We start from the raw sequence: 13,255 nt of genomic DNA, 5'->3' as shown, positions 1-13,255 counted from the left end.
AAAAAAAAAGAAACTATGCAAGTACAAATTTAACATACATACAAGGTTGTTCCAAAACGTTGGTGCTGCAACGGCAAAGACGATCACCACTCTCTGTACCTGTGTTGCTCTATGTATCTTGGTGATATCTGTCTGCTTACATGTCTGTCTATAGTTTTCTGGTTAGATTCTATGTCGCTATTTCATTATACCTGATGATGATTGCTTGTGTTGCAATCGAAACGTCGTATGCTATTATTTAATTTATTATTTTATCTTTATATGTGACTTTACCGAAAAAACCAAAGAATAATTCCTGCAGTCACGAAAGCTCCAAAATTAAGATTCTTTTGGTAAAGTCACTTAGGTAAAGAAAAGAAAATAGATTAAATCACGTTTCGGACACAACACAAGCGTCCGTCATCAGGTGGGACAACCACAGCAAAAAGCAGTTGCTGAAATGTTACCATCAACTCTTTTGCCTATTTCAGCAACTGCTTTTTGCTGTGGTTGTCCCACCTGATGACGGACGCTTGTGTTGTGTCCGAAACGTCGTGATTTAATTTATTTTATTTTCTTTACCTACATAACTTTACTTTATTTAAAGAACCAAAGAGTAGGGACAAAGGTTGTTGTGACGACGTCACGTGGCATTATTGAAGCGGCGAGTTATACTGGTAGGAACGAAGTGGACCAGACCACTAATAGATTAATGTGTCCGTCCGTCCGTCCGTGGGAGGGGTGGTGTTGAGGGTGGTGTTGGAAATGAAAGACTACGAGTCTTTAAATCTCACAGCGTTTCTTGTCAAAACAAACACTTTTAATTAACGTTACACTAGAATACAGTAATTTTTTCTTTAACTCCTCTATACCTGGTCGATATCTCTGTACCGGTACTAAGTATTATTCCTACCAGCCCACCCCGCAGGGTCCTGTTTAATTGTTGCTCTTTTATAAACAAACTCCACGTGGAGTCATCACGCAATTCCCTTTTTATTATTACACGCTTTCTTTTAACTCTGCCTGTTGTTGTCGTTGTTTCATCCTCAAATCTTGTAACAAAATTTTAACCCACTTTCCAACGTGGTATCGACAACAAACTTGGTATATTTATGCCATACTGGTGACAATACTATATTATATCATGAAAAATATATATTTTTCAACATTCTTTTGTACATGTTGTTTCGGCTTGGCTCTAATTGTCCACGCTCAACTGACCTTGGCTGTAATTGGCCACGGCCCCTTTCGTTATGGCAAGCTTCGGGGCCACATCCTGGAGTCGTGGAGTTCTGCCATTACTAGCACATTTCATAAAAGCGTGTTTAAAAAAAAGTTATTTTCAATATCACTCATTTAAAAGAAAACACGGCCACATAAACCATTGGGGGTGCTTATAGAACGATCGTTGGCGTGAGCTTCAGTCGAAAGCGCGCTCCGCATTTCACGCCGCCGATCTCAAGCCAGCCAGCAGGTGGCAGTGTGACTTTTGCATCCCGTCAGCCGCAGTCACCCTGAACTTAGCTCAGCCGTGAGTCCCAGTCCTCTAACAATCCGTGCCCCACAAGGCCACAAGCGTCTCTCTCTCATGGGGCGCACGCTTCGGCACGGATAACGTGCAGGCGTGGGCATGTGATATCTCTTGTGTATGGTGGCCTTTGTCACTTTATAGTTGGCTTTTTTGGGTTGGACGCCGTACCCAATACAGTTGGAAAACCACAGCTGTAACTTTTTGTACGGTTAATTTACAGTTAATTTCATTAGTTCACGTGAGCATCATCAGCTGCACTGCCTCTCCTCTTTCACGATGCAACAGCTATCCATGGAGATCCTTCACATGAACCAATCATCTCAATGCTCCATCTCTGTGGTGGGCGTATTCTCGATTATTATATTACGTTTCTTTCTTCAGAACTCACACAAACCCGTGGTGATATGGCGACAAGATGTAATGGGTCCTGTCATCTGCAATGTTGCTCATTTTTGCTCCAAAATATCGAGAGAAGAATTTGCTGAATTTTAGGTGTTTGTCTTTATCACAATTCCATGAATGTGCGAAACAGCAGATTGTAGAAGTAGGGGGCACGTGACTAATCACTCCAATAATGTGCGGGGGAAAAAACAGATTAAGGTTTTGCAAAAATGTAAACCAAAAGTTTTGAAAATATTTCACTGTGGTCCATACTGAAAAATGTTTGTATTTTTTTTACTTAGTATCCAAAGCAGATTAACTCTTCCAATCAGCACACCACTTTACCTTTCTGTAAGGGATTCATATTCTTGGTTCTTTCGGTAAAGTCACGTAGAAGGGAAATAAAAAAATAAAATTCTCATCACAGCAAGAAAATGTGCTTGTGTTGCAATTGAAACGTCGTGAGAATTTAATTGTTTCATTTTTATTATTTTATTATTTCCCTTCTACGTGACTTTACCGAAAGAACCAAGAATATGAATCCCTGCAGTCACGAAAGCTTTAAATCGAAAAGTCTGTAAGGGGTTAACCAAAAACGTTGCTGAACCTCTGCATTTTTGTCTCTTTGCAGCTCCATCTCTCTGTATCTCCAAGTGAGACACGTGTTTAAAATGCTCTATATACAACCCAATGTCTCGAGGCAATGCGATAATACAGTGTCTTATAATCCACACATTAGTTTTGATTTGCCCTAAAAAATGCTTAAGTCCACTCCAGTGGATGAAAAAGTTTCCAAAAACTTCGGGGGCACCGCGAAGATTTTAGGATTTTTGTAGGATGGATTAATGGAGTTTTACTGTAAACTAATTGAAGCAAAACTCTCAGTGTGGGAGTTGAGTACGATTGATGTTCTGCTTTATTTTATTTAATCTATTTAGTTGCACTCTAAAGCAACCAAACCGTGTATTTCAAGTAGAGCCATCCAAGACTATCAATAATTAAGTGGCAGCCCTATGAATTGAACTGCATATACGTGTAAAGTGAATCACTATCAACGATACTCCCCTGACGTGGTGAACACCACGTGACGCGGATAATCAAGACTTAAAAACCAGCCCTCTGATTTATCCTCAGCGGGCCTGCAAAGAGGATTGGTTACAGTCAAATAAATAGAAGGGATTGGAGAAGTACAACATGGGCAGAGCGGGCAACGGAGGATCATTGACGTTGTGGTCGGTTGCAATCCGTTAGGAAAAGTGGAAGGTGATTGGCTGGACGGAAAAGCAGGTCAAGGAACCTTCGGGAAAGGTGCTTGAGTGTAATATAAAAGGTAAGTGAGAGAGTTCGCGACGCTTGGAGAAAATAAAATATTTGGAGAGTGTGTCTCGTGCTGGAAGAAATAAAGACTCCTATTAATGATTGAAGACTACTGTGTTGGGTGTCACTTCACATGATTAGTAGCAAATACAAATTCAATCTAGGTTTTTTAACAGGAGTGAATATAAGTGGCCTCCTTACAGGCTGTAGAGGTCACCTAAACTCGTTGCATACCACATCACAAACAGCCATAATCTATTCAATTGTATGAAGACCTCCAAAGATGCCAAAATCAATCTACGTGCAAACTTGAGCCAATCTCGTCACTCCATCTCATGAATCACGTCCACCAGCGTGGGTGGCCAAGGTATTTTCACGTCATTACAAGGCCAGTGTCACGCCAACAACAGGTCTCTGCTGCAAACCTTTTTACCATCAACACAATCGACGGGGAATCTATGAGCAAGCCACTCAATCGACACATTCCATCTCAATGGCTCAACAATGAGCTCTATACCAACAAAAGCACGTATCTCGACTCGACATTATTCAACGAGATGGTCCTCTAAGCTGTGCAATGTCACTTGAAAGTGAACTCTGATATTGACCTCCACATACGCTACATTGTGCATTGTGTTTCCGTTGAGGTTGCTCGTTCAGCTTTATTATTTTCTCGACAAGTGCGGTACTGAAGTATAGAATTGCAGTGCTGATTGATATTCGGGATTTATCAGCGAACTATTTTATTTGGAGGGATCTCTTTCGTTTCTGGCATTGTGGCTAAGGTCCTTGTGTCATGGAACTCGATTTGGAGTGTTTCCTTCACCTAAATTTGAGCTTTATAAAAATGAAGTGTGTACAGCGTTTTATCAATCCAATACTGGGTGAAGGTCTCCCCCTCAACGTGTCATGCTTGTCAGTGCAAACTGATGAAGAGTGGCCTCAGTTCAGCTATCGCTCACCACTGATGCTCTCTGGGGCACGCTGGGTTCTTCGCGCTGTAGGCAAACCACTGTGCCACTGCTCCACTTTGAACTTAATTTCACTTTCAGTTTGTATACATGCTGCAGAAGTATAAAGTAAATATTATCGTTGAAACTTTATAATTGCTATGAAGCAGTTTCTTGTTCGCCAATGGCTGTGCCAAATGCAGCTTTTAGCTGTAAAGTGAAACTACAAGATCCAATTCCAACATTCTAATGTAAACGCAGAGGACGGTATGAAGATACAATTCGTGGTGCTCAATGTGGGCTAAATGCACATTCCTTTCAACAAAGGATGACAGAAAAACGTCTTTCATCATCATTCACCCCAAATGCTTTTAACATTCAGCAAAGTTACAAGGTGATGGTGTAAAGTGGTTGTTGAGTAAAGATCCATTCCAGAATTGTGTTGTCAATTGATATAGGCAGTATGTGCGAGGTCCAAGACTATTATTAGTTTTCCATTGAGCAAGTGTAATTTACAGTGCTATTTGAAAGCAACGTTTTTCCTGTTCATACTCGAGTGCAATACCTCAGCGGGAAGTAGTTTAAAAATATATATGTTTTCAAAAATCGACATGAAACATTCAAGGAAAATGCATTTATTGTAAAAAGAAAAGAAAAAATTCTAAACAATAGCAACATCCCCTCACTTTTGCATTCCCGTGTGTATTATAATAAATACAGCATTATGGCGCCGACAAGTAATGATTGCTCCGTATTAAAAATATATATATCAATACCGCACACGTGTTCATTCTCAACGCTGCATGTGCAATTTGAAACACGTTTCATTTTCATCTTGTGAAGAGCGACGACGAGGAAATCACGAGAGCTTCTTCAGAACCCGACGTACACGTTTCTTCTTTTTCTCATCAACAGGACTACCTGCGACAAGCACCAAAATCAGCAACATCATCATCATCATCAAAACATCAAGCGCACATTCACAGCGGAACAAAGAGCAGCTCTGACACAGATTTTCAATCACCCGTGAAGGTGCCGCGTATGTTTCACATTTCTTGTTGAAGTGGAGGAAATATGCCAAGAGAACATCCCCGAAGCCCAAGAGAAAACTCCCAAATGCGCAGCTCGCGCTGCATGCCCTCCCTGGAAAACGACTCAACTCCACTTCAATCCCAAAAAACGAGGATTTTTTTGAGTATGGAAAATAACTCAATATTCTACTATATTAGGCTATAACCTGGGCATTCTTACCACCACCGACTTCTTAGAAATATAAATTCTAAGCAACATATTAAATATCTTTTCGTTGCAACCCAAAACACATTCAAATGGTAACACTGTATAGTAGTGACCGTGACTTTTGATAGAGGCGTTTTCGGTGATGAGAACTTTTCGAAAGGGAGTGTACGCACACACCAACCACATTGTATATCTTCTTCAGGGTCCCTGTTGGGAAAATGCACAGCCACACGTTTTAACCGTTGTGTTTACTTGCCTTTCTCCTCCTCTGCCTTCTCCTCTGCCTTATCCGCTTCCTCCTCCTCCACATCCTCCTTCTCACTTTTCCTCATGATGGACTCTGCCTTCTCAATAGTTGTGTCCTTGGCTTGGCCCTTCAGGCCGGCCAAATACTTCAGCAGGATTTTGAAATAGCTGTCCGGCACCTGTGTCACAATAGCAACAACACGTGACCGTGGCTCGTCAGGAAATGCATTAACGCTTTCGGCCTTAGTTGAAAAATGCTGCCGGGCAGCAACAAATGCCAGAGGGAGAAATTCTGCTTTGATTAATTTTCGGGTGCTGACTTGTAATGTAGGAAAAAGAGAGCTACCTGGCACCTGCACAAATATAACATTTTACTTGTTCAAAGTGTTTGGCCAGAAGGTACAAAAGCACGCAGCCACATCCATTAAGTTGAGACTATGCATCTTGTGCATATGCACACGTGCATACATTTGATCATACTGCACTTTGTTTGAAGGTTCCCTCCATCCATTTTGTGCAAGTTGTTTTGAAGGCATCAGTTACAGTGCAGCGACCTGTTCCCTCAACAGAATACCCCCAAACACTGACTTGCACTGCACATTCATTTGGCTAGGGTCAGAAACAGAATAAAACATTAATGAGTTTCTCTCAGTGTCTATTCAAAGAGTTTCCATTGCCTGGTGTTTGTAATGATGGTGCTAAATAGCCGTGGGTGAGACTAGATGTTTTTTTTCTGGCTCTGATGTTAATAATATCCTCAAGGGTTGGGTACAGCTGAATCAAGTTACAAATACCAAATTAGGATGGAGTGTGTTGTGCGATAATTAGTGGCTTGGTTGAGCTCATCACAATCGTTGCAAATGCGAACGCTCGTTACCCAAGGTGACACACCAGTGATCTGGAAAGCTCGGATTTGAAGATGATGGTTCAGTGGCTTGACATGAGACATTGCAGTAGTACAATAATCATCATCTCTCGTGGTTCTGAAAAGTAACCATCCACCAAACGTCTGTTCACTAGCTGATTTCATCACTCCATCTCCTTGGTGAATGGCCTCTCGGACGCGTTCCATTCCATGGCTGTCACTGTTACCATTCATCCTCTCCAGTGATGTGTCCTGCCCAAGAATTTCTTAAACATTATCTTTAACTTGCATATGTTCTCTAATACATGTGTTGCTTTTTTTCTATAACTGTAATTCCACGTATGCATCTCTCCATGTTTCTTCAAGTACTTTTAGATTTTCTTTTCATTATTTGTTTGTCAACGATAATGTTTCTAAACGATGTAATGGCAGGTAAAAAACCACCATCACAGTCTAATTAAAATATGCAATTATTTGGCAAGCAAGTGGAGAGAAATTGGTTAAAACTGAGTGTTAATATAGGTGCTGTCGTGTGCCTCTCATTCCACATAATCAGCCAATTAAATTACTGAATTTATTATGCTCGTATACCCAAGAAAGCCTAACTTAATCTTTTTCTGTAGCCGTGATAAGTTTTTATAATAGAGGGTGATGTTGCTATGCATAATCCAATCCCGTAATTTGAAGGTAATATTTTTGCATTGGGATATTTGGCCAATAACAGTTAGTTATATTGCATGAGAGGTTTTTAGCTACAGGAGGCAACAGGAGAGTGGGGAGGAAACCCAAGCACAACAGGGGGAGAAACATAGAAGCTCCACACACAAAGACACCTGAGCTAGGAATTGAATCCATGGCCTTCTTGCTGCGAGGCACAAGTGTCACCACTGCAACAAGCAGCAGAGGCAAGGCTCGCCGGAATGGGCTGGTTTGTGCTAATGGAGGTGTTTGTAACACTGAGCTGCGTGAAACGTAATCTCGGAAGACTGCCCTGGTCAGCCAAGTCAATGAGATGATGGATGAATCTTGTGACTTGAGGCGAAATAATCCATCAATAATTTATGAATAAAATTGTTCAAGACACACTGTGCTGTTCTGGCCACACAAGACCAATGAGGCAAGTGATGTTTGAGAGAGCCTATTAAGGGTTGTACAGGACACGAGAGAGGTGTGACTGACCAGTACCATGCCTTTGTCTCCGAAGTGGTGATATTTATACACCAAGTACTCATTTAAGGCTCAGTCAGCCTAGGGGAGGTCGCGGAAACATTCCGGTACTACTTGCCACTGCTAATAACCAGCCTGCAGATAAAACTTATTACCGCATTCGTAGTGCAGTGGAAAAAAAAAACTTACGTCATGACTCCCTCGTATACACACACATACAAACTTACAAGGAATAGCACATACATGGAATTAAGTTGTAATAAAATTAAAGCAGAATGGCTTGAGCTGAAAATTTACTTGAATAGAATCATTACAGTCAAGTGTTTTTTTCGATATTTAAATCGATATTAATATGTACATACCTAGTGACATGGAAATTGTTAACTCATATCTTGTTTATGTTTGGCAAACAACCCTTTTCATTTCACCAAATTGAAGCTTTAAACGAACACCATTAGAAGCTTTAACAATTTATTTTGGTATTTCAAAATAAAACAATTAAACATTTTCAGGATGACATTCCAGAAATATCATTCAGACGTCGTGTAAGAGTACTAATGGTTTCACATTGAGCATCCACAAAAAAATCCTGCACATTTTTTACAACGTCCATACCTTTTCAGCGTCGTACATGTGTTGGAGAAGCCAAGTTTGCCGCAGCTTTTGAAACTTCCACTGATTTTTATCCGTGGCCCAACTGTTAAACAAAACGTACAAGAAAATCAAGGTCGTATTAATTCTAGCAAAATGAGCTTACAATTTTGACAAACAATGGTAGACAACGTTTAAAATCATGAATATTAATGTACCGTATGTGAAGAAGAGAGCATTACTGCTTCTCGCTGCAGGGTTTTGCAACAGACACTTGTGGGAGATTTAATCGCAGAGTGGCCACATAGGGTCGACATTCACGCAGAGGAAAATTTCCCAGCAGCCCCAGCCCCTCGTATTAAGTGACGGTGGCAGCAATTTGCCTCACCGAGTGCTCAATCTGAAAATGACTCAGCCAGGTTGAATTACATCCTTTCATATGATTTGGTAATTATAAATGAATTAGCAGAAAAAAATATGATTATTTTGAAAGTGGAGAATTCAAAGCGAAATTAAAATGTTGCTTAATATACAGCTTAATACTTCCATTTAAAATCAGCACTGCTGTACAATTATATAAAGTAACAGTGGAACCATTCGGTCCACTTTGTGATTTGATGAATTGTCATGATTTGGGGTCACGATTCTATTCAAGATTTGATTCATTGATTCTTTTTTATACCTTGTGGAGAATGTAAGTGCGCCTAAGTAACAGCTGTGGTCAAGTGAACCGATTCCATACAATACATACAAGTTAAATCTTGACTTCATATTTCTTTGGGTCTTACACCGCCCTACATCACCTTCGAGCACCCCTCGACATGCTGGGTTTTTAATCCCTTACATTAACATTAGCTACCCCGCCCATGCTGACCTTTATAAACAGTTTGCCTTTAGAAGCCAACCCCCTTTTCCTGATGACGACCGCTTGTGTTGCGATCGAAACGTCGCAGTTTTATTTGTTATTTTCTTTGAACCTATCTACGTGACTTTACCGAAAGACCCAAAGAAAATACATATAAGTTGACTACTTGTTTTCTTCCGTTAAATTGTTGTGCATGACTTGGTTTGCGTATATTTATCCTATGCTAACTCTGCAGGCTTCAGTGTTACTTTATTCAATGATTTCCTGGACTTAAGTTTTCATCGGTTGTTATGATTGTTGCTATAAAACCTTAGGTTGTTTAACTTTTATACTTTCATGATTTTCTTAATTGTAGGTCTCCAGTCCATTTATCATGAAATATCTTTTCACGTTATAAATGACCAAGGTGAAGAAATACATCTTTGTCCTAACTATTTTTCTGAATTGAAATTTTCAAATTTCATGAAATCTCAGATCAAGCTGTTCCATCTTTGCAAGGCCGTGCATTGTGAGCGTGGATTTGTCATTGCAAGACAGTGAGGGAAGCCAATGATGTGGGGGAGACCTTCATCCAGCCGTGGATAGAACAGTGCTTATGATACAAAACTTAAACAACAATATTCTTAAATGCAGATTTTAAGAACTTTATTAAAACGTTATAATTATTGGACATTTGATAATTGGTTCTTTACCCTTCTATCTGGCAACAAAACTGACACCTTTTTGCAAGGAGTCATGTTTGCATAGACCGCAATACCTGCAGTCATAATACAAACAAAAGAACATAACTCTGATAATGTGCACTGTCCTTGAAGTTGATTGGTCCACACCCAAGACAGCTTTCCTTCGAGCCTAGTCTCATATGGGTTGGACCAGATGACGCCAAAAGGCGCCTTTTGGCGTCATCTGGTCCAACCCATATGAGACTAGGCTCTAAGGAAAGCTGTCTCGGGTGTGGACCAATCAACTTCAAGGACAGTGCACATTATCAGAGTTATGTTCTTTTGTTTGTATTATGACTGCAGGTATTGCGGTCTATGCAAACATGACTCCTTGCAAAAAGGTGTCAGTTTTGTTGCCAGATAGAAGGGTAAAGAACCAATTATCATATTTTTACTGGCAAATGAGGTCCCCATAGTATTGGACATTTGTATTGTCTAATTAAAACAATTTGCATCATAAAAGCTCGCATGTTATTTTGTGAGTGAGAAAGGCTCTACACAAAGCTGTATGTTGTCTTTAAAGACATGTTGCTTTGTATTACAGATCTAAAACTTTAAGAAGTGGAAAAGTAAACAAAGCCTACAGAAAGAACAAACGAAATGCCGTCTGCCCTGGATAACGCCCAGCTAAGGTCGCACTTGCAATGACACACAAAACACTGCACCACAGCATTCCCTGAGCATCCCCTTGCCGGTAAGACTGGTTCCTGACGATGCTAATAATGACATAGATCATATTTCATGACCTTCTCAAAAATAGGTTGAAAACATCCTCGACAATTTCTGTTACCTCAACGTAGAAAAAAAACAATCATTTCTAAACAACGAAAACCATAGCAACTATAAGGTCTGTTCAGCTTGTGAAATCAGATGTAAGAGAAAATATGCCAAGCTGGAGCACTGGGATAGTGAAAATAACAGCAGTCAATTGCAAATTCTATATTGAATAACACCAGACCCATCCCCTGCATGAAGACACAAATGTTGAAAGGATTTTAATAGTTTCCTCCGTTCAATTAACACGTTTTGTTCTTAATAACATGAAGGTATTTCCCGACATTAAATGCACACTGCAAACAAACTCACAGCACTTGCTAATGAAAAAAAATTTGAGAAGCTGCACAACACATAGATAAAACTTGGATGCGCTCATCACCCGGCCACAGATATTAGTTTGGAATGTTTGCATGTGTCTGGGCAAACAAAGAATTCCACTGCATCATCAGAAAGCCTACACGACGCCAGCGGAATAAAATGGTGACCACATCACCCCACTGGAAAATCTCCAACCAGTTCAGAGCAGAGAGATCCAAAACAATCCCACCTGCGGACCCTGTGGTGTGAATGGCTAGTCATTGCGTTTTTCAGCATATTGCCTTTGCCTGCATGTTTACACAAAATTATAATGATAACATTTCTGTTATGTTGCAAAGGACATTTGATCATGGCACAGCAAGTTTGAAAAAGTGCATTGACTTCATTGTGAATGTGCATCCAAGAACAGATATGTACTGATGCAATTTGTAAAAAAAGAAAAGTTTGCTTCAGGCATTTAGACACTCGGGGTACCACTCTACATTAACAAGTGTAAGCAAGATTGTTTTCTTAAACACGACATACGAAGTAACTTTAGGTAAATTCCTTTTTTATGTGAAGTTGCTGAGCACAGGCCCCAAAGCCCAAAACATTAAAAAATTGGCAATCAGAATTGTAATAGATGAGAGTGAAAAGGTTTGTTGAACTGAACGCGGTTATATAAGAGCTTGGAACAAACGATGCGAATTCATCCGTACCGAGGGAAGGTTGCAGATAGAAGTGTTTTTACTTGCAGTATGTACGATGGACGGTTGAATCAAGTCATAGTAGTAGCGATAGAAGAGTGATAAAGAGGCATTCACGCCTGACTGGCCCGCTCCCAAATTTCACTTTCTACCACAAGCACATGTAAAGTTATGTGAACGACAAAACTATTGACCTACAAAACACTGAAGAACTTTACAATGGGACAAAAAAATAAACAGACGGGAGTTAATTTTGTTCGACCTGTGTGCTGGCCGCTGCCGCTCATCAAAGACTTGTTAAGATTCCACCAAGGAGTAGGGTACGCAGTGTTCCATATGGTAAACTCCGCACAGAGATTGCAATGTACAGCTGTACATCTTATACACACAATAACACAGGGAGAAAGGAATCTGTTTTTTTTTATCTGCTGTGTTTTGTGGAGCGCACATGTGCAGTTTATTTAGTTATCCCATCTGCACACAACACGAACACAATCTCAACAATGCATGTGTTTTAGTGTATAAGCAGTGTAATATCTATAACGTTAAAAATGTGATTTGAAAAAGAAATGGTTTATAGGACAAAAAAATCCGAAACAACATTTCCACAAACTTGGCTTCCTTTGGGACATCCTGAAGTTTTGGCAAAATGTTTTTGGCCGCAATGCTCATACAAAACAACGCCCTTTATCCAGGAAAGCTTCACCGAGCCTCAAGATACTTTTTTAGAGGTTTCTGCATCATGTGTTTGACCGGCTTCTTATATGATAATAAAATAATAACAATTTTGACTTTGATAGCATCCTTCATCCAGGGACCACGGAGCATTGTACACACTTATCACAAAAGAAGATGAGCATAATAACGTTACATTATGCATAAAATATATTTTTAAATGTTGTTCTTTGTAAAAATTGGTTTCTGCTATAAGACTGGGAGAATAAGGCTGCCCCTATTAAAACTGGGCCTCAGATTAAACATATACTGTAAATAACACTTTTAAGATGGGCACCACCCCCATCTTAATCCATCACCTTTTTGTGAATTATTGCTTATTTCCTGCACCTCTGCTGTACATTTAGCCAAAATTTACAGTGACAAAAACCCATCCTTCATTACAGGTGAAGATTATGTGCAAGTTTTAATACCTTGTAAGATATTCCAAGGAGAGCTCTGCTGCAGAGGGAGTGACCGCTTCTTCTCCACTCTCGACCGCAGTGGCAGTCACTCGCTTGGTTTTCTCCTTCTCGGCTTTCTTCAGCAACTTCTTCACTTTCCTCTCCAGCATCCTTTCTTCCTGTGCGGACATCTCACCCTCCTCCTCCTCCTCATCGGTCTTCTTGCCTTTATCTTTCACAGCCTCAGCACAATCCTGTGTCAAGCGCCGGGATTGAGAACAAATGGTGTTGTTATTTTCTCAGTTTTGCCGTGGTAGATCAGCGGCGTGCTTTTTGGATTGTGCCGCGTATCTTTGGCACGATGTCGAGCCGTTTCGCTCCACGGGCTGGGAGTCTCTTCGGGATCTGAAGAAACTCCCAGCACATCGGACAACGTGCGGAACAACCCGAAAAACACACGAAGGGAAATTAGTTTCATTTCATTCATGTTCATTGAAATAATG

General features: G+C 40.3%; 1 protein-coding gene across 1 annotated transcript in view; it reads right to left on the bottom strand.

Annotated features, from left to right (window-relative positions):
• Positions 1–4,772: 4,772 nt before the first annotated feature.
• Positions 4,773–13,255, bottom strand: part of C26H7orf50 (chromosome 26 C7orf50 homolog) — a 61,313-nt gene continuing 52,830 nt past the window's right edge. Inside the window, exons 2-5 of the mRNA XM_061560202.1 lie at positions 12,783–13,006; positions 8,291–8,372; positions 5,650–5,822; positions 4,773–5,075 (exon numbers count right to left, since the gene is read on the bottom strand). Of these exons, the coding sequence (XP_061416186.1) occupies positions 5,018–5,075; positions 5,650–5,822; positions 8,291–8,372; positions 12,783–13,006 (537 nt within the window). The 3' untranslated portion in view covers positions 4,773–5,017. The remainder of the gene's footprint in view (positions 5,076–5,649; positions 5,823–8,290; positions 8,373–12,782; positions 13,007–13,255) is intronic.

The sequence above is a fragment of the Lethenteron reissneri genome, chromosome 26, assembly GCF_015708825.2.
Source record: "Lethenteron reissneri isolate LAM-NWPU_2019-01 chromosome 26, ASM1570882v1, whole genome shotgun sequence".
Taxonomy (NCBI): domain Eukaryota; kingdom Metazoa; phylum Chordata; class Hyperoartia; order Petromyzontiformes; family Petromyzontidae; genus Lethenteron; species Lethenteron reissneri.
Note: the sequence above shows the minus strand (reverse complement) of the source record. Positions and strands in the feature narration are given on the sequence as shown.